Raw genomic sequence first — 22,530 nt, forward strand, 5'->3', positions numbered from 1 at the left:
AATACGTTGACCGACAACCTACTCACCAAGAGCTTTGCGTTTGCGATTCCGTGATTCCGGAATATTTGAGGAAGTCGAAGTAGATGGGGATAATACATGTGCAAACGACGCGGGGCTTCCATTTAAATTGACACACACTTCTGATTCCGGCATAGAATCTGACAAATTTACCGCCCTGTTAATCACCTCGTCAATTCCCGTGTCGATAGGTAATTCTGCATCGTCCACATCTTCGTCTAAAAGATCTCCCAAGTCTTCTTCCACGTCTGTATCATCGTCGATTTCTAGTAAATCCAAAAATGTTGCAATATCTTCATCATTGAGGGATGATAATTTACACTTTTGTCATTGATCCATTCCTAAAAAACCAAAACTTTAAGCTTAGCCCCCCTCTAAAAATATCAAAATTTCAAACTTACCGCATAGTGTTATTTATTCCGAGTTATCCCAGGACCGCCTCTAGACGGGCTGTCTTCAAAGGTTTATAAAATACAGGAAACACTTTTGTTTGTTGTTATTTTTAATTTAACTTTTTTTGAACACAACCAGCAACACTATGAAAATTTTTATTATAAGCTAAATACACTTCTAATATTTTTATTTAATTTTTAAAAAACACCACTTTTGCAGAATAATTAATTTGTCCGCACTTCACTATTTTCCGACTTCAAATGATTATGACGGCTGATTAAAAAACAAGACGTTGCTGCAAATGCACCAGCAATAATTTTGGAACTTCCCCGAATTAGAAAGAGTTTAAAAAGTAACGAAATGGTATTTTAAAAGGGAATAAGCGTGAAATAAACTTAGGCCGTCTACAGGCGGTCTTGGGTACTACAGGGTTAAATACTATTTTAATATATAGGGAAAATTTGTAATGCAAAATCGCGCGATTTTGGTACGCTTATCGAAATATTTTGGTAAATAATGGGACTCGGGCTGTATAGATAATTGCCCTTCCGATTGAAATATATCTGAAATTGTACTTTCGGATATTTTTAAAAGAAAAATACCTAATGGCAGTGCATATATAAGTCTATCGATATTGGTATATAGATGTGACAGGAGAAACAATTTATTGCTATGTTCCGCCATACAATTCGCGAAATTCCTTTATTTCCGCGGCGTATTTACAATTTGCTTTCGGAGCTCTCTGAATATGGCTAAAGAAGTAGTAAGTACTTACTTGATTTTATCATTTATAATTTATAAAAAAACTCTTCTTGTAAAGGTTCATCCGAAAATTATTTTTAAAGGAATATTCATCCGCAAGCTGCCAGCCTTTTGCCTAGAACTATCAACTATCGAAAACCATGGTCTCAACTATCGATAGTTTGGCAGCTCTACGATTGCGTCTGTATACGATAAATTATTCACAATTTGAATCAAAAGGTCGTACGGTCTACGTGACCAGCGTGTTTCACACTTACCAGCACTGCGCGCTTAAATCAGCTGATTACAATTGTTTGTATGCGGTGTCGCATAATGGTTTGAAAAGTTCGAGTAAGTCGTAAATAATGCAATTGTAGTAATATATTTTGCTGTAAATTCAACGCGAAAGGTCCAAAAATGGATATCATATTGCCATATAATACGCAGAACCGGGAGCACTTCTGTAATTCTGCACTGAAAGTTGGATTTCATGAATTTGTTGCGGTGAGTTGCAAAGGTTCCCAAGATTTATGCTACTATTTTGATTTAATTGTCATTTGTTTCTGTTTCTAATTTTAACAGCTTAAAATGCTCTACACTATGAAAGACTCCGATTTGGATGTGTTCCAACTGATGGGACGCGAACGTTTGGATTTACTGTTTTATGGTTTTGAGGTATGTCAGATGCATTGGGATGACCTGGAAAATAAGAACGTTATACCACCCTATTTGAATACTGTCCTAAAGCAAATTGTACAATATTCACTGGACATTTGGCTTAGCAAGGAGTGGGAGGAATGCAGATCACACCACAAAGCTATGCTCCTTGTTTGTATTAAGCGTGCAAAAAATTTGTTGCAAAAATTACCTGGTAGCGATATCTTCAATTGGGAGTACGCACTACGATTGGGTGTCAAACCGTGGGATATACCATATTTAAATCAGTTTATGGTATGTAATAGAAATTTGGCTGAAAGTTTGAAGCAGTCGAGTGAGCATGTAGAGGCACCAGCTACAGTTGAAGGTAGATTCCTTGAGTACCTATTTGAATTTTGTGCCACAAATATTAATTTATTTAATGCTCCTTCAATAACTAGATATCCAACATCTTCAAAAGGAGGGTTTAGCTTTGCTATTATTGCGTCTCATCAAACTCTTTGACGGCGGCATTTTCGAAGGTGTTCGTAAATTATCGATGCGCATCATTGCTGCCTGGAATCATGAGTATGAACAGAGCAAGCTTGAGGCAAAACTTGCGCACCCAGAAGTGAAAAGCCAACACAAAACGTGTTTAATACTTATATGCCATATTTACTTAATGGCCATATATGAAATGGATGATATACGCGGTTTCGTTATAGATAATGTGGTGAGTATACTGGAAGTTAAGGGACGTGGTAAAGGAAGATTTAAACTATTTTTATTTCTTTGTTTTTGCAGCTAAATAACATACGTTTTTACTATCGGAATATGATAGACTGCGCAAGCATTAAAGAAAATTCAGCGGAGCAAATGGAATACACGCCAGCCCGTTATATTGCCATAACCTGTATTAATCTGCAAATAAGTAGTAATGAGTTCATTGATGCCTTCATATACGATTCATACGACGAAAATTTCGTTAGCCTTTTTGGTGTTATATCACAATCCTATATGAGCTATTTGCTTGGTCATCAAATAATGGAAATGAATAAATTGAATGAGGACGATTTCAATAAGTGCATCGAAGATTTTAAACGTGTCATTCATTTGTACATAATTGAAAGGGAACGAAGCGAAGAGTTTATGATGAACGAATTGCACAAAAAAGAAATGAAACGCCGTAGCCACAGCTTGTCGATTACTAAAGAAAATCTTACATGTTTCTATACTAAAATGTGTAAAGGGAATCGCTTGAGCAACATTGGCAGTACGGAGCATACAGATGGTGGGAACAAACAACTTTTTGCAGCGGATGAGGAAAACGAACGACGCGTTGATCCAGTTTTCCAAAATTTGCCAAATAACTCAGATGTGCTGAATTATGTTTATACTGTGTTGGTGAAGCGGGTAAGTGAGGTTTAGCATTTATATTTCAAAGACATTTGCGCGCTTAGTGCATGCACTAGCATTAATTAGTACTAAATGTGAAGCACACGTGATAACCACTAAACTACACACTGTAGTTTCCACTACACTCGGTTCCACGTTACCGAAACGACCCGGATTTATATTCGCCAAGGACTGTCACTCCGGCAGCATTCCCCGTATGTAAGCATTGGGAATGTTTATGCTGCTACAACAACAACAACAAGTACTAAATGTATTAACAATAGGCTTTTGCAATAATTTAAATACAAAGTGCACTTTTAAGCTATAAAGAACTTACCCCGAATCCAACGGTCTATATTTCTTCACTCGAAAAACAAACTAGTGAGGCTCATTCGTTTGCCTTATACTCTACATAATTAACATAATTAAGTACTCTACCTAGTTAAGTACTTTTTAAACTATGAAGAACTTACCCCGAATCCAACGATCTATATTTCCACTGCTAAAACAACAACAACATCTATATTTCTCAAGAAGCAAACGACTGAGGTTCATTCGCTTACCACATACTTTACCATTCTCTTCCCTGATTGGGCTTTGCAACCTTTTTTTAAGCAGTTTTTTTAAACATTTTGGCTTATACAACTAAAATTCTTCAAAATAGGACCCTTGAGCGTCAATACACCGCTGGTAGCGGCCCTTCCACTGCAGGAAACATTTTTTAAACTCATCCGCCGGAATCGCGTTCAATTCGACTGTCACAGTTTTTTGGATCGCCTCGATGGAGTCGAAACGCCTCCCCTTCAGCTTTCTTTTCAGGTGCGGGAACAAGAAGAAATCCGGAGGGGCAGGTCTGGGCTGTAGGGAGGGTGGGGAAGCACCGGAACCCCCATTTTGGCCAATGCAGAGGTGCAGAGGAAGGCGGTGTGCGCCGGCGCATTGTGATGAAGGGTCCAATTGTTGACGAGGTCGGGCCGAATTCGGGTGACGCGGTTTTTCAGCCGAAGGAGCACCGTTTACCTGGGCACTGGACAGAGATTGGTCCCCGTAAGCCTCCTTGAGTAGTCCAATGGTTTCGGTACTCGTTTTGTTTAGCTTTACGCAAAATTAGATCGAGTAACGTTGCTCCAACGATCGCTGCATTGTCGCCACTGCAAAATCCTAACACGGAGCGATGTTGACTGCGCCGCTGTTGCCAGTGAACTGGGACCGGTTTCAAGTGGAAGGGGAAGGTCCAACGATCATTTTCCCCCACCAGCCGATTCGGTTGATCGCTTGGCAGACGCTCCGCGCGGGAAGGTTCATTACTTTTCAATCAATCCCTGTATGGCTTAAATTACTTAAGTCGCCGGTAAAGAGCATACTACGTGTTTGGATGACATTAAGCAGTTGAAAATATTATTAAATACAGATTACAAATATTTATTTCTTATCTATTTTCTGCGTTTCTAGACACACAGAGGCTGGTACTTCGCTAAGCTTATAGTACTGCTTAAGATTATTGGTCTCCAATTGAATGCCATTGAAACTTGGCGCTATCATCCAGGTTTAACACCTGAATTCTTACTAAACCTCGAAGTAAAACTCTCCAAACACTTTGAAGATTTGGCATTAATTTTCCAAGAACATCTTTTTATGGAACAAGAATTTTGGTTGACTGGCTTTTATTTAAATCCCTGTAAAAAGTACTATGAAACTGTAATACGTAGTGGTATGCGGGCGAATCGTCTGAGTCACCGCTTTGAAACTGGTGAAAACTACGATGATGAGGAAAGATACGATAGTAGAAGAGATCGGCGCGAAAAAGGTGACAAAGGAGAGAAAGTGAATGCTATCAATGCTAAGTACGGATTGCTTAGTTCAACTATTGATGTAAAGGAAATTGTAAAATTAGCAAACCACGATGCACCCGAGGTTGATTATGGACAATTGTGCAACGCTTTGCGGGCTTTCAAACTGCCCGAAAACACGATTAAAGATCTTCTCACTGTTATTTTTCTGCCACGAAATAAAAGTTTTGCTTGGGCTCTTAATTGGGTCGAATTGCGCAAGCGTTGCAAAAGTCTGCTAAAAGATGCCGAACAGAAACGCCACTTTATAGAGCTGAATATGGCTGAGGCAAATGATCGTCTTAAATTTTTGAAAATTGACTATGAAAAGTACAAACATCGGCCGCAGTTGGATTATGGTAGTATCGAGCAGGGCTATGAGAATACAGGCATGCCAAATTTTAGCAAAGACAGTAGCGATGAGAATGAGGATGAAGACTCGGAAGACTTTGAAGCCGATTCCGATTTGGATGAGCCGGCTAAGCATGAACGTAAGTGAAATTTAATGATCTAAAATAGTTTAAGCTAAGCTAAGTATGAATGTAAGTGGAATTTAATGATCTAAAATCATTTAAACCATAATGGTTTCTTCAATTTCAGCTAAGAAAACCGATCATTCGCTACTATTCGACACGTATTTCATGAGTACACGCCGTACACGAGCACGTGCTGCCGCCATGATTGCGAATGTCCTGGAAAAGGATGAAATTATGTCAAACGAAGAAAAGGAGGAGGACATAAAGAAATCAGATCAGCTAACCGAAGAAGTGAAGGAATCAGTTTGTGATACCAGTGAAGCTACAGCCACAATAAATGAGACGAAACGTGATTTTAACGAAATTCTAAATGAACGCAAAGTGTTCAGCAATAGTACCAGCGGTTTCAATCCATTTCCAGATATTTGGAGTTTAAATGGGCAAGAATTGAAAACCATAGAGAATAATGTACCTCATTTGGAGACTAGCACCTTGTTCAATAAGTCCGCCAAGTTAGAAGTATTGAAAACGAATAGCATCAAACTACTTAACGAGCAGAAATTAAAGTATAAAATGTTAGAAGAGAGGCGTCAACAAATAAGGAACGCGAAAGCTATTATACGAGCTGAGGAAGCTCAAAAGTTTGGAAAGAACAAAGAGACTGGAAAGGAAGGAAGTATGCAGGAAAGTAGGTATACATTTAATTAAATTTTTTTTATTTTCATTATATACTTTTTTGCGCGACTTTATCAACGCACTAAGGCATAGCATCGATATCTCTTATTTTAAGCCGCAAGAGATGATTATGCAATCATAATTGGTGTACTGAAGTTTAGAAATTAAAACCTCTGTTGTTTTGCGTTAATGCAGTGAAGAAGTCACTGCCTTTATGGTATGACGATGGTAGGTGTTATGCAGGGGTTCTTTATAGAGTGGATTTGCTAAACGGATTGATGTTCTCGTTATGCTCCCAGTTAATGGAGGCTATTACAGCAGGGACATCAGACATTAGCTATCGAGAGATGACTATCGATTTTTTATGGCCGGAATTGGATGGTATTGATCTGGACAACGTTTGTTTTCAACAACACGGCGCTACGGTGCCACACAAGCAACGAAACCATTGATCTTAACATTAAATAACACCTCTTATTGGAAAAGCCTATATATTCGAAAGTGTCTGATGTCGATAGCATATCGAAAAGCCTTGAACGAAATGCATAAGGTGCCATTACTAACTCACTTGCTATCGGGTGTGAGAAAAATGAGAGACACGTAAGGAAATGAGCGATGCCGATGCACAAGCGCACGAAGATCTTGAGATACTGATATACTCGTATAGCAGAAGCTTTCGAAAATCCGACCCAAAACCACGACAGCTTAAATAAGGTTTCGATAAATGCTTGTAAGAATAAGAACAGAAATCGGAAGTTAGCAGCGACATCAAGAACTAGTGGACGGACTAAACATGCTGATGTTGAAAAAGCTGGGTCCATTGGGAGTAGAATACCTCACAAAGGTCTTCAACCTGTCCATGACCACTCTCATCATTCCTGATAAGTGGAAATTAGGGAGAGTGGTCCCACTGCTGAAGCCTGGGAAACCCGCCAACCAAGGGGAGTCTTATCGTCCGATAACTCTCTTTTCCCCAGTAGTGAAGACACTTGAAGCCCTTCTACTCCCACCCCTCACTGAACACCTGACTCCAGCCCCACACCAGCATGGTTTCCGTAGAGTGCACAGTACCACCACGGCACTCACCGTCATAAACACCCAGGTAAACCGCGGACTAAACCAAAACCGCCCCTGCGAGAGGACTGTCCTAGTAGCGTTGGACCTACAAAAGGCTTTCGACACAGTCAGCCACGCCACGCTACTAGATGACATTTTACAGTCGACACTCCCGCCAGGGCTGAAGAGGTGGACCGCGAACTACCTGAGTGGTCGTCATTCGTCGGTAATATTTCGAGACCAAACCTCAAAACAGAGAAAAATAAAGCAAGGAGTACCGCAGGGTGGTGTCCTTTCACCCTTGCTTTTTAATTTCTATATTTCGAAACTCCCCCAGCCACCAGAGGGAGTCTCACTGGTCTCATATGCCGACGACTGCACGATAATGGCGTCGGGCAATGACATTGATGGCCTATGCTCAAAAGTAAACGACTACCTCGCCCGCCTTTCTCGCTTCTTCACTGCGAGAAACTTAAAACTTTCTCCCACTAAGTCCACGGCGACCCTTTTTACCACCTGGACAAAGGAGGTCAAGCTGCCACTTCAGGTGCACGTCGATGATACCCCAATACCGACGGTAAACAACCCCAGAATTTTGGGAGTCAGCTTTGACAGCTTGCTCTCCTTCTCAGCGCACACAACCGCTATTGCAACGAGAGTACAGAATCGCAACAAGGTCCTCAAGTCGCTCGCCGGCAGCACTTGGGGCAAAGACAAAGAAATGTTGCTGTCGACTTTCAAAGCAATAGGCCGACCGGTTCTGAACTATGCCGCGCCTGTCTGGTCGCCTGGAACCAGTGATACGCAGTGGACGAAGCTTCAGACCTGCCAGAATACTGCCATCAGGACCGCGACAGGATGTCTCCTGATGTCCCCTATCCAACATTTGCACGACGAGGCGCACATGCTCCCGGTTAAGGAGCACAACAAAATGCTCGGCAAGCAGTTTCTGCTTGGGTGTCACCGTAGGCCTCACCCATGCAGACACCTGCTCGAGCCTGAGCCACCTCCCAGGCACATCAGGAGACACTTCCTCAACTACGTGGACGAGATCCAGGACAAAACGGACAGACCACTCCAGGATCAGACAGTATACAGACGGGCAATTAACGACATTCATCGGGAGACCCTTACCACCTTCTTAAGCTCCCGACCCCCGAATGCCGTTATCGGAGTCCAACCACCACCTATCGCAGACGAAGAGCTCCAGCTTCCTCGAGAGTCCCGCGTAATCTTGGCACAATTACGTTCTGGATATTGTAGCAGGTTAAACTCCTACCTATCCAGAATCGACCCCGACATACTAAACATATGCCCAGCATGTGAAGGTACCCCGCACGACACTAACCACCTCTTCACATGCCCCATCAAACCCACTCATCTAACACCTCTCTCCCTCTGGACCCAACCCGTCGAAACTGCCAGTTTCCTGGGCCTACCGTTAGATGAGCTAGACGAAGACGACCGGTAATTACACTACACTGACAGGGCGAAGATACTGCTACAACAACAACAACAACAACAACAACAACTAGTGGACGGCAAAGAAATGCCAACTTTAACACTGAACTCAACCATAGCCCAAGGCACATAGGGCTGTGCAGACAAAGTGCAAACCTGCAATAATTCTGAATCTAACCCCAGCCCAGCAGTCAATTGAACAAGAGCTCATAACGAACTAAAAACGTTCGAAGAAAATCTTTGTGAAATATTTATGAAAAGCTCTGCGAACTGATTCTCATTTATTATTATAAATTCGATGACACTATGAGATGTACGAACTTTACGACAAAATGGAATTAAAAAAAAAAAGAGGTTAATCACAATTCTTCGTCCATATCAAAAATAATTTGTCAAAAAAAAAAAAAAATATTCATTTAGAACAAAATCAGGGAACCTGAGAGATTTGAATCATATTCATCTGAGTCAAAAGCCATCCCCATAGCAGTCGGGTGTAAGTTACGGAAACGAACCAGATTTATATCCAGTCAAGTGCAGTACCATTATTCATTAATGCTGTTAGAATACTACGAGTAATAACTGCAAGGCTTTTTAAAATTAATTTTCGCTTTCTATGCTTTTACGAATTATGCAATTTATTTATTTTAGTTTGAACCATTATGTCTAAATATTGTTTTTATGAATTATTGCAGCTTCAGCTTCCGCAGAAACAAATAAGGACAAAACAGAGTCATTTACCGATTTGGAAATGGTATACCTTTGAAATTTCTAATAACTCATTTCAAATTTATTATTATCATTATTTAAACAGCATGAAGATGAAAGCGACGTCTCTACAACTGCGCGTCGCGACAGTGACGAAGTAAATGACTTAAGTAAAGACGAACAGATGGACCAAAGCGAGGATGTACTCATCGCGACAGACAAAGAGCGACAAAGCCCTGAAAAGGCGAAAAATCATGCAGTCGCCAAAAATAAATCGAATTCATCCCAAGTGATGCGCGTTAAAAATGAAAAGAATTCGAATAATGATAAGTGCGGAACGACTGCAAGTACAGTACAGAACGAATCGCACCCAACAGAACAAGAGGATCTACTAAAACTTTGCATGGCAAAGAAATTACGTGTTAGATTGCGCAGATTGACAGTCGCGGATGTGCAAAAATTACGACAGCCAAGTGTGCGTTTGCAGCGCATGAATTTGCAGGAGGTAGCTAATCAGATGGGGAAGCCGCGGCGCGCTGAAAGGAAAGGTACATTCATATAAAATACCGTTTTACTTTCAACTTCTTTTCATATTTTGCATGCATTACTTGCACCTCTTTCAGTCTACATTGATTTGGATGAAACGTCAAAGTCCAGCAATAATTCATTTTGTGGTGAACGCACCTTAACAGATACGCTTAAACGACGCTTATACTCCTCCGAGTCGTCTACAGAGTCGGACGAATTCAACAAAAGACGGCGTGGGGGTCGGGCAATTCGCGGCAAAGGTCTCTCGAGTGGGCACGTACGAACTCAACGTGGTGGACAATTGAAGAGCTTAAAGGTGACGCCACGCAGTGCAAGTGGCTTGAAATTTCGGATCTCAACCAGCGAAATATCAAGTAGTGGTGGCGCCAACGCAATCACAAATGCCAATATGGCTGGTGTAAAAGCCAATAGCTTGCCCGTTATTGATTACATACAAATCTCTTCGTCGTCATCGTCAGACGAGTTGGAGCCGTATAGTCAATTAGACGTGGTGCGAGAGGAAGAGAAAATGGATGCCGCAATTGATCCACTATATGAGGAGGAAATACCTATATTTAGACTTTAGTTGAAATGAATGAAGACATCATGATAGTGAATAAATATTATTTATGGAAATAATAAAACGTTCACGTTGCGTCATAAACACCAGCTTAACGTTTTGTGTTTATGAGAAACTATCAAGTGCTCACTTTGGGGTGTTTAGAAAGTTCAGAATCCAATTTGACATTTGTTTGTTTACTTGCTCTTATTCGCATTCTCCTTATATATTCTTGGGAAAATGCCTCCGAATGCTAATAGTACATATTTACAAACGATACATAAATACGTAGAATTGGATGTTTGTGCGAGAAGTAAATATTATATTTATTGTCGACGTTGTGGTTTTACTTGAATTATATTTGTTGTCATATGAGAGTGAACTGTCGAACCATCAAAACTGTGGTAAATTTTTGACAAAAGGGTAAAAGGTTTGAGATAACAACACCAAATAAGAGTGGACTTGTATGTAAAACTCTGAGCTTATAAGTAGTGGACCCGTAACGGGTAATCTTCGTCTACTCGACGCACATTGTTGCTCTTTCCATTTTTTTCATATTGGACTCTCCTTTTTCTTTCTTCTAAAGTTTTATTGTTATTAAAAGTAGTGTGGCGCAACGTGAACGAAATATAAGACGTATGATACATTTTCTAAGTATTTTTTTAACATTTACTATTAAGCTAAGCGATTTTGGTTTGTAAAACTAAAGATGAAAGTATATGGAAGAAATGGAATGCGTATCATGCATATACGTATACTATTCATAAAAATTTGAATAAAATATATTTGAATTCTTTTTCTATAATACACAATAGACAAAAACTCGTCTTTGCCCAAGTCATTTATCTTGTGTATGGGGGTGTTTTCATATCTGACAAGCCGTTCGACGCGCGTTCGAACGAAAGCCTAAATTTTTTGTGTTTCTGGTAGTGTATGGCAAAATTGCCTCATAAATAAATAAACAAAATTTGCATACAGTGAGTGCATCAAAGAGAGTGAAAATAGACGACGAATAGTCATTTCTACTAGAGTTCATAGAAATAATAGCGCACTGCGTTTTAAAACTATAGCACAGGGACTTGTGGAAAAGTTTTAGCAATTTATTTGTTTTTTAGTTAATTGTAAGAGTTTGTTTTTAAGCTTTTAAGAAAATAATGTTCATTCATACAAAAACATACAAATATAATTTAAAACTTTGAGCCAATTGCACAAAAAAAAAAAAAAAATCACCATTTCACACTTTTTAATTAGAATTTTTAGAAAAATTCCGGGTATGCATTTTTATAGTCTATTAAATTTGGGTATAATGAAGTAAAGATAATGTAAAACAAAACTTTTGCATGCTATTAGTCCACAGAACTAAATTTTTTTTGTTATTTCTTTTTTACTTAATTTAATTTAATTTTAATTTCTTTTTTAATTTCAGTTTTATTTTATTTTTAAATTTTCTTAATTTTATTTTCAAACTTTTTTATTTTATTTTTTAATTTTTTAATTTTATTTTTTTGTTTTTTATTAATTTTTTATTATTTTTATTTTATTATTTTTTTCTTTAATTTTATTATTTTTTTATTTAATTTTATTTTTATGTATTGGGTATGGGAATACAGCGGGTGGGCAAGATTCCACAATTCAGTCCCTCTAAATATTTCTTGACCGATTTAGCATCGTGTGGCCTGGCGCTGTCAGCAGCAAAATCAGTTTGTCATGTCTACCGTCCCATTCCGCGCGCTTTTCTTTGAGAGCTCGATTCAAACGTATTAGCAGTAGTCGGTAACGATCGCCACTGATAGTTTCAGATGATTTAAGAAGTTCATAATAGATGACACCCTTCTGATGTTGCACAACATAACGTTTGAAGCATGAATATTTTTTTCGCTGTCGTTGGACCTGGTTCACCTGGCAGGCTCCAACTTTTTCGACGCTTAGGGTTATCATAATAGATCCATTTTTCATCACCAGTGACGATGCGATGCAGAAAACTTTTTCTTTTCTGCCGTTCAAGAAGCATCTCACTCACCAAACATCTCTCTCCTTCAATTCAACAATATACGACACGTTTCAGGTAATAAAGAAATTTGACTTCCCGCAAATGCTGTTTTTCGGGACGAACGTAGACATTTTTGATGTCAGATAAAAAAGGATCTTTACGCTTAAAACGAATGTCAACTACTGCGATCGAAACTTCACATATATGGTACACCTTCAAATCACCAGTGTATTACTATAGCGAACACAAAAATAGTATCAGCAGTGACACCTCTTTTACGAGGGTCGAAACATATTCCCATACCCAATTATTTTTTTTTATTCCATGTTTTTTTTTAATTTAATTTTTATTTTATTTTTATTTAAAAGGCGTTGCAATTTATTTAGTATTTTAAAATTGATATTCGGTATTTTCGTTATTTTTATTTTTTTTAATTTTATTTGTATCTAATTTTTTTAATCTTATTCTTAATTTATTTTTTTTTATTTTATCGTTTTTTTTATATTATTTTATTACTTTATTTATTTCTTTATTTTATTTTTCTTTATTTATTTATTTTTTGTTTTTTAAAGGTGTATTTTTTAATGTTTTACCATTGATATTCAGTATGATAACGAATCGTCACTGCTTTCATCGCCATTCGAAGTTTTCAATTTTTGAATGGTTGAACATTCTCAGATGTCAAATATACAGATTTTGATTTTTCAATGCCAATGTTTTCCAGCGGAACCTAGCCTAAGAAAACAAGAGATAAATCCAAAGAAATGCCATTTTTTGTTATTTTGAACACAGTAAGATTTTGGATTTACTCCATTTAGTTTAATTTACTTTCAACTAATTTTTTTCCTTTGAGCTCCATGACAGTTGGCGCAATTTTGACCGGCGGGTCATGAGTCGTGAAAAGTTTTATACCGAATACATTAGGTTTTGTATTGCTCATATAATTACTCGAGCCTGTGATGTGCTTAGTACGCAGTTTTCCAAAATACCCTAAACTTTATCCATTTGAATATTTTGCGATGCCAGGTTAGTCTTGAATTCGTTGAATTTTGTAGACAATTTGCGCAAGTCATCGACAAAACCTTCGAATATTGCCTTGAAACAACACAGCACTTCCCGTGTGCCAATTATATTGAACAGTTGGCATCAAAATGGAGACTCAACGTTTGCGTTGTAAAGCGTTAATAATTTCCATACTTTGTTTTTGCGGCAAAATTTTCCGAATTACTCACACAAATTCCGAACATGTTTCCAATGTGAGCAAATCCAAGTGGTTTTTTATTGAATAAAATTCAATCATTGCCTTGAACAAAATACGCTTTATCAATAACAAGACTCAGAACATTTTTTCACATCTTCACTTTCTGGCGTATTTGTTATTGTTATTAACTTAACTGGGTTCTCCATCATCACTTTTCGAAGAAGTATAAACGGCTTTTTCAAAACTACCTCTGATGTCTCTCGTAGCACGCATTATTATACCAATCTCTATCCTCTTTTTAAAGTAGGTCTGTTCATGAAGCAAATAGTTTGTAATACTTACAAATTATCACGTTTTGGTGCTCATGCACCCAAAAACCTGGCCAAGTAGGGGAAAGTGAGGAAGCAAAATGGCATTTCATTTTGAGGGGGAATTACAAGTTTTTACTGGATAAATTTCTACTTGTAAGAACTTGCAAGTGAGAAAAAAAACTGATCGCAAAGAAAAAATAAACACGAATTAAAATTTGCGAATTGCAATTTCTAATGGAACGTTCTTCATCTGACGGCGATGATGAAATGGAACAAATTTTGACGTGATAACGTCTTATAATTCGATGTAGCCGGCTGCACGCACCAAAAAATGCGTTCGCACCCCGCGTTCGGCAACGTTCGACATCTGGCTCTCTCCTACTTGAGTGAGCATATATATGTATGTATATGTATGTATATGCGCATTTGTATATAAATTCACATATTTGTATTTACATATGCCTTCTTCCTGTGTGCATGGTGAAGAACCATTTCTCTATGAGGATTATTAATTTGATTTACTTGAAGAATTTAAACTAAAACCAATTGTATCATCATCATCCTTACCGAATTTACATATAATTAGTGACGACTAGTTGTTAATAATACCTGTTGTTTTTGTTGGCAAAATGAAATCATGTGATTCCCATGCTCGTTTTTTTGCATTTTATTTGCTTTATTTTTTTTTAAATTTAATACGAGGTAGTTCAAATGAAAATTTTTTAATTTTTGTCATTTTTCCTGCCGACAATTTTGTAAAACTTGCAAATTGTTACTGGTTTTGCGTTCATGCACTGTTTTTTATATTATTCTCTTTGAAGGAGAATTCTCGGAAATTAAGTCACTGGATAATTTTTACATGAACAGACCTAGTTTCACGATATTTTTTATATCCCTCGGCATTTGATAGTTTTTCCCTTTTGTTATTAATATTTTCTTTCCCTCTATATTTTTTGGCACACTTAGCGGCCGATAAGGCACATACTTCCACTCTCTACTACTAAATATTCTTATAATACTGCCTATATAATAATCTATAATACTTTTTGGCCCGCCTTCACAAAATTCATCCTGCAAGGATCGACGGCCACGTTCGAACTCGTTCTATCAGCGTTTAACAGCGGCTAAGTACGAGGCGAGCTGAGTTTTTCCACTCACTAAAGAAAAAACAAATAAAGCTCGTGAGTGAAAAACTTCATATGTACGTTTATGCCAAAATATATACGATTTTTCAATTAAAATATCAAATTACTTCTTTTTTGCAAAAGCTCAAAATATTATATCGTCCCCTTAGTATTAAAATAGCCTATACATTTTTTGATGTTTTGAGAAAATGAATTTCAAACTTTTTGTCGAAAGTAGCTCTCACTCAAATCTCGTTATGTCTGTAAATTTTACTATTTTTTGACTAACATTTTGACCCACTTTGTGGAACTAGAATTTGACAAAATTTTGACCACATATAAAATCGACAATGGAGAATCCAAAAATTCAATAAAAAAATAATAGCCTATGAGCACATAGGCTATTGTTATACTAAGGGGACGATATAAAAGGCAACCCTCGCAGATGAAAATGGCTTGCAAATAATATAGTTTCTCCAAATAACTAAAGTTTTATCACTAGCTTCTTTCAGAAATATGTTAATGTAGTGTAATGCCTGCATTTCAAATAAACAAAAAAAGAAAAATATTCACAAGAGCACATAACTCATAGTCCGTCTTGATAACAAACATGGAAATGTGATATAAATATGCATATGAACCTGGCCTAGAAATGGAAAACTGAACATCGGTGTTGAAAAAGGTTTTTTCTTTGTTTTTTTAACATATTTTTCGTTCCATTGTTTTTTAACACACTTTTGCTACGCCAGAACCAATTTGCGAAACACTTTTTTTACTTGTGCCCAACGATACCTGAATCTCACGGTTCAGAAGGAAAAGAACCAGGCAGGTGGAAAAAAGTTTTGAATTAGAGGATGACGGCCACAGTGACTACTTACGTTCGTAAAAATCGCTTCACGCTCTAATACCGCTTCAACTTCAGTTTCACCAGGTGTGTGATATTTAAACCCGCAATATCCGCTGGTGTAGCGAAAAAGTAAGAGCTCAGATTTTTAAATCTTTGCCCCACGAGAGCAAGGCAGCTGAGAAGAAGGTGCTGAGATGATCCCACCTCGTCCTCCCTTCTGCAGAAAGGGCTAGAAGCAATCGCAAGTCTAACCGCATGTATTGGACAAGGATATAAAATCTTTGACTTTTATCTTATTATCTTTTTCAATATCTTGCGTCCAAATTGCAATTAAAAGTATAAGGACTAGTACTGCTATTATAGAATATGCCACAACATAACATTTTTGAAAATTTAGAAGTAAATTATTCACTGTGCACCGCGTGTGAACATTTTCAAGGTCAATTTGAAGATTACTGCAGTCACCCACGTTACGGATTCTCAAAAACAATTTCACATCATCCGCGAATATTAAATATTTCGCAGAAAATGGTAAATCATCAATGAGAAACAATAGCGGACTGCAGTGTGTCCACTGAGAAAGAATTTCCTCCCAGTTAAAAAGCTATTGAAAAATTTTAAAAACATACCTTTAACTCCGAAGGCAGAGAGTTTATTCGTAAGAATAGTATGATTAACCTTGTCGAAGGCTTTTGAAAAATCTGTATAAATAAAATCACGTTGGACTTGATCTCCAAATACATTGACAATTTTATTGGAAATTAACATAAACTGGTGCATGGTAGACTTTTTAAACATGGCATACAATCATGGTGGCCTGGTGAAAAAGTATCGTTTTAAGCATGAAATCAAACAGTTTCGAAAAAGTACTTCGTTTCACGATCTCTCTGTAATTGCACATAAAAGAAGTAGGTATAGTGTATAGTAAGGAATGAAATTCATATTATATAAGTATTTATAAAACAAACACAATTCATTTTTATTACAAAAAAAATTAAATTAGTGTACAGTGAAAATTCAATCCATAAGTTCAAAACATAAAAATTCAAATTGACATTAGGAAAAAACATAAATTTTGCAACTATTCATCGCTACTTGATTACAAGATTTAAATTGTTAACGGCTTCAGTTGGTTTTTTTTGTTTTAATAAGTCTGTTATTAGCGACTGTTTATTTGCATCCTTGAGTTGTTTATTCAGGGTGGAGCAATTTTAGTCACCCTATTGAAAAACTAATAATTTTTGCAAATGTCATCGTACTTCAGTATTATTTTACACATGTGAACAAGACAATTGCAGTATACGAACATACAAATAATACAGCGCGTAAAATTCAAATAAAAGTCTCCATCACTCCAAATTATTTTATTGTTCAGTAAAAAAATTATTCAAAAACAAAATTGGATAATTAATATTGAGCCACCTTGTACAATACAATACAATAAAGATTACATTGAACTTTTAATACACAGTCGGACTTGATTAATTCTAATACTTATTGTGTTCTTATTGCTCTTATCTTTACACGAAAAATTCTTACTTAATAAGACATTATTTTAGGAATTCTATGTATTTTGTTTAGAAAAACATTTTTTGTGTTGAGGTTCGTGCAAGAAGGAAAATTTTGTGCAAAAAAATGTATTAGTGAACCGTAAATTTTTAAAATCGTGTACCATGTAAGAAGAGAGTGCGGTGTATTCTAATTCTTTTAGCAGCCATAGGTTTGCCCGTCGGTTATATTTGTACAACTCTTGTTCTTTGTTTGCGTTCTTCCCTATGCTCTATCGATAACGCAAGCAAAATCCATACGTACATATGCATATTTATGTATGTATTTATTTATTCATTTAGTCTAAGGTCACAAAGGTAGCAAGAAGAAACTACAATCTTACAGACTAAGAATAGCTCAAAGGAATTGGAAGCTAATTAAATGTAACAATTTCAAAAACTAAAAATCGGAATTCAAGAGATTCAAAACAGCGGTTCTTTAAAAATAAAAGGCAAGGGACAGTCTGAAAGTTTGACCAATAGCATTGAATTCACGAGTAGAGCCAGCACACTGGAGTGGCGTTAAAAAATCTTCATAAATATTCCGAATGCACGAAACTTCTCTCGTTTGCTGCTTTGTTCTTCCCCATTAATTTGAATTCTGTTTATTGAGATAATTTACATTAATTTCGCTTAAGTACACACCCCAAAAATAGTGGGAAATGATAGAACCTGTCCAAATGTATGTACAGGGTGTCTGGCGGGAGAGTTAGTAATTAAAAACGAACTTCTAATGATAACAGTTTATTTTCATAACGATTACAAAGATGACAACAAGTGCGGATTTTATTTACATTCATGAAATCTGGCCTCTGCACTTCGTGCCAAACTGGTGAAATGATATTAGGAGGCAGATCTATATGTGTCTGCAGCATGGGTCCTGGGACACGTGGGTGTCGCGGGGAACAAAATCTCTGACTCTTTAACCATAATAGGCTCTGAGGCAACTTTTTTGGCCCGTTCTGCCACTTTCTTTTGCAGCCATCAAAGCCACGGCTCGCAAACGGGTTACTCTAACCCACAAGTGAGCTTGACAGGCTGAGAGAGGCTGCAGATGGACACAACTGATGTTACCTGTCATGTCTGACCGACTGTTGTAGTTCCTTCTGTGACTAAGTAGAGGAGACTGTAGGAGGCTGGTTGGACTGATGACGGGCCACTTTCTGTGGGCAAAGCACATGGAAAAGGTGGGCATCTCAGACAGTGCATTCTGCCCAGCAATGTGGACAGGAAGATGAGACGGCGGACCACTTTCTGTGCGTCTCCCCTGCCTTCGCTCGAATCAGGCTTGATCTTTGGCACCATAAGATCTACTCAGATTTCTTCGGAGGTCGAGTAGATTTAAAGAAAATTAAAAAGGTAATCCGAGTGCAGTAAAATGGAATTAATTGTATCTGAGGTTCCGTACTTGCTAGTCTGCCCTGATAAAAAAAAGACATCGGGATGCCCTTAACCAGGTGAATGGTAATTTTTGAGCGCTGAAATGGTCGTTGGGTTTATTTCATAAACTTAACTTCTGAGGTACCCCCACAGAAAAAAAGTTCTTAGGGGTAAGAACGGCCGGTCCCGGTGGCCAGGATATGCCACCGAAATGCTTAGCTGTTTGCTGAAACCAGTGTGTGTGTGCTGAAGGAAGTACATTCGCCCATTATTGGCAGCATGAACCGATAAGAGACACTGTCATGTGACACATGACACTGTCACAAAAAAAAAATTATTCCAATTACTCCACTACTTGACAATGCACAAGAAGCCGTCACTTTGGTACTCTGAAGTGGATAGTGCCTGTTGATGTTTTAGTAAAGGATTCTGCCCTTTAGGTGACCAATAACGGCATTTTGATAATTTACGCTTGCATTTAAATGAAAATAGGCTTCAACACTCCAAAAGATTGCGTTCACCGTACAAAATCGCCTCAACATTGTCTCGCAGAAAATGTTAAGCCGTTTTTATTGTAGCCGTTAGGCTTAAGCGGTTGCACGATTTCAATTTTGAAGGTGTGCTGTCTAAGATCCTTCATCAATATTTTATACATAACAGTTTTTGGAAGTTCCAGAGCAGCCGCTCTCTTGCGCATGGACTGGCGTGGATTATCGAGTTTAATATTTCCATTTGTTCCCGATGCCCGGCTCAGCGCCGGCCGTGGGCCGTTTGCCACCGAACTTTTTGCCCGGAACCTTTGCACCCATGAACGAAGCAAATATTCACTTGGAACAGCACGTAAACATTGAATAGAGCAACCTGAACAAAAGCTACAACGAGCAGTTGCACACGAATTATTGGAATTGAAATACGCTTCTATTGGAAACGCGAGTTTTGTACCTGTCTACTGCGACATCGGAATAACCCGAATAGCGAAACTACCCCGCCTGCTCCTGCCCTCAGCGGTTAGAGAGAAACTTTAAATTTAAAATCTAATTCTGCCACCGGACACCCTGTACACACACACATGCATATATCCTCCTCTGTACACATATACATGTATATATATATATATACATACATAAGTTGAATTGAATGGACAAACTATTTACTTATGAACCGTTATCTGGAAAATATTTACCAATAGCCTACGGACAGACTGCTAGCATAATGCTAAAATTCAAATAAATTATGCATTGCGTTTTTTATTTAAAAAAAATCACCAATTTTTTTATATGTGTGCATGTTTGATTGTTGGTATGTTTACTCATTGGCATGCATACTAGTTGCCTCAAGCTAATTGTGTTCTAACAAGCGGCATAAATTCAATTCGTAGCGCTCCTTATGTTTGTTCCTACTACCCTTAGGGCCCAAACATACACATGCATAAATACATATGTATGTATATTTCTACTTTCATGCAAGCTAGAATACACACACACACACATGCACACATGACTACATACATATGCATTTACTTACGAATTCATCATCAGCATCAACGAACGACCTTTGCAACATCGACACCATTATATTCCCCCGTTGGCCTGCGTGAAAGTTAGTGTTGTAATTTGAGATTTGACTACAATATAGTGGCGGCATGGTGGCATTGTTGTTAAAAGAATTCCCACCCCGATTCGTCTCGTTGCCTTCGTGTTGGATGGAAAACGTGTAAATCGTTTTTATTTGACTGCACCTGGAATTCGATTTGGCTTTTGTGCGTGTTTTTTGGTGGACAATTGAATTTGTTGCACTCCCAGTTGAACGAACGAAAAGTGTGACAGAAATTGTAAATGAAAAGTTGAGAAGTACATTTTTCTTTGGCGAAGGAAATTAAAGAAGACATGTGGATTATTATTAACATCTGTAGACTTTAGCGTAGGAACTCAACCGGTTATGACTTTTATAATAAAAATTCTGAGAGAGTTATTTTTTACTTTTATATTATTTGAAAAAAAAAATTTTTTTAGAAGATGGGATTAGGATATATTCAGTTAGAAGGTCGAAGAAAGCGAATTTTCCAGAATGTTTTCTGAAAAAACTTTAAAATTTATTGATCTAAAAATTTGTACACATATTATGTTATCTTTTAATTGTATTTTCAGACTTAGTATTAGTAAAAATATTTATTTGGTAATGAGCTGCAGCTAATCTCCGGGAGTTCCTCTCAAAAAGACGTTTTGCGGTGACCACTATATCTCTGAACTGTATTCTCTGAAATTAAAAAACGAAGAAATAACCAAAATTAATTTTTTTGACAAAATGGCGGTTTTTTCAAAGAAAAAAATTGATTTTTGACCAAAATTTCGGTCTTAAATTGTTTATAAAAAAAATTTATTGATGAGAAATAATCTTCGATTAATTACTAAAAAATATATTTAAGAAGCTCGTGTTAAAATTTGGGACTAATCGGTTTAGCCGTTTTCGAGAAATGTTGGTCACCGACTTTGAAAACACTATTTTGAGGAAAACGCATTTAAAGTTTGAAAATCACTTACAAGCACTCTAAAACGCCTTTTCAAATTTGCGTGTAAGTTCGAAAATATTCACCGGAACGATACTAAATTTTCTGTGTGTATTCTTAAATATATTTAAAGAAAAAAATCTATTTTTTTAATTTTTTATGTGTTCTGCCAAAATAAAAGGCTAATATAAAAAAACAAATCAGTTTGTTTTGTAAAGGTAGTTTATTTTGATAAAGTTTTTTTTAAGTTTTTTATATTTATAAGCCGATTGGCAAGCACTTAACCAACGAAAACAGCAGGAATGAAAAAAATTACCCTTTAGAAAGAAGAAAAAGCGATAATTGCGAATAAATTCCTTTTTCTAGATGCGCATTGCTTGTAAAATTGTCGGGTTAGTCGTTGGTTTTTGGTGAGTGACAACAAGTTATTGTGAAAAGTGCCAGATAGGTCTCATATTGTAAAGTTAAAAAAAACATTGAATTTGAAAATAAAATCAGCCCAACAGACTGGTAATAATTACAAGTTCAATTTAAATGAATTCGGTATCAATCGATCCTTTTTGACTTCTACTTATAGATTTCATACTTACTGATTTCATAATTTGTAGATATTGAATATTCTCGACTCAACTAGTGAGACAAAACCTAGCTGCGGTCTGATTCTTGGAACTGCAATAAAGTAAATACCGATTCTTAATGAAGATCCGTCATGCAGTGATTTTTTGTCTTTGAATATCTTTTGTCAATTTTATAGTTAATTAATTTTGACTGCTGTCAGCTGCGATGTTTTTGGAAAACTCGATATCGGGGATTTTATGTGTTCTTCTTGGTTGGCGCAATAACCGCTTAAGCGATTTTCGTCGAATTTGACAAAGCGCTCCAATTGCTTCTTTCTCGTGCTAACTGGCGCCAGTTGGAAACACCAAGTGAAGCCAAATCCTTCTCCACCTGATCTTTCCAACATCTTTTGGAGGATGGTTCCACGCAAGTGGGGAAAGTCCTTGATTGCCATTCACTTCGTAGTGGTCAGGCCACGTAAAAATCCTCCCCCAGTGAAAAACAAAGCAAAGCAACTCAACCCCAGTTTTCAAACAAGAAGTGATCGTATTTCAAAAATTTTAACAAAATAAAAAAACATTTTATTTAAGCAAT

At 37.2% G+C, this 22,530-nt stretch overlaps 1 protein-coding gene across 1 annotated transcript; it reads left to right on the forward strand.

Annotated features, from left to right (window-relative positions):
* Positions 1-1,452: 1,452 nt before the first annotated feature.
* LOC128862176 (uncharacterized) lies at positions 1,453-11,257 on the forward strand. The gene is made up of 9 exons (XM_054100646.1): positions 1,453-1,656; positions 1,735-2,176; positions 2,250-2,521; positions 2,593-3,201; positions 4,636-5,503; positions 5,613-6,176; positions 9,373-9,431; positions 9,492-9,933; positions 10,009-11,257. Exons 1-9 carry the CDS (start codon positions 1,570-1,572, stop codon positions 10,497-10,499), a joined length of 3,834 nt encoding a protein of 1,277 aa, XP_053956621.1. The 5' UTR covers positions 1,453-1,569; the 3' UTR covers positions 10,500-11,257.
* The last annotated feature ends 11,273 nt before the right edge of the window (positions 11,258-22,530 follow it).

This window comes from Anastrepha ludens, chromosome 4 (assembly GCF_028408465.1).
Source record: "Anastrepha ludens isolate Willacy chromosome 4, idAnaLude1.1, whole genome shotgun sequence".
Taxonomy (NCBI): Eukaryota; Metazoa; Arthropoda; class Insecta; order Diptera; family Tephritidae; genus Anastrepha; species Anastrepha ludens.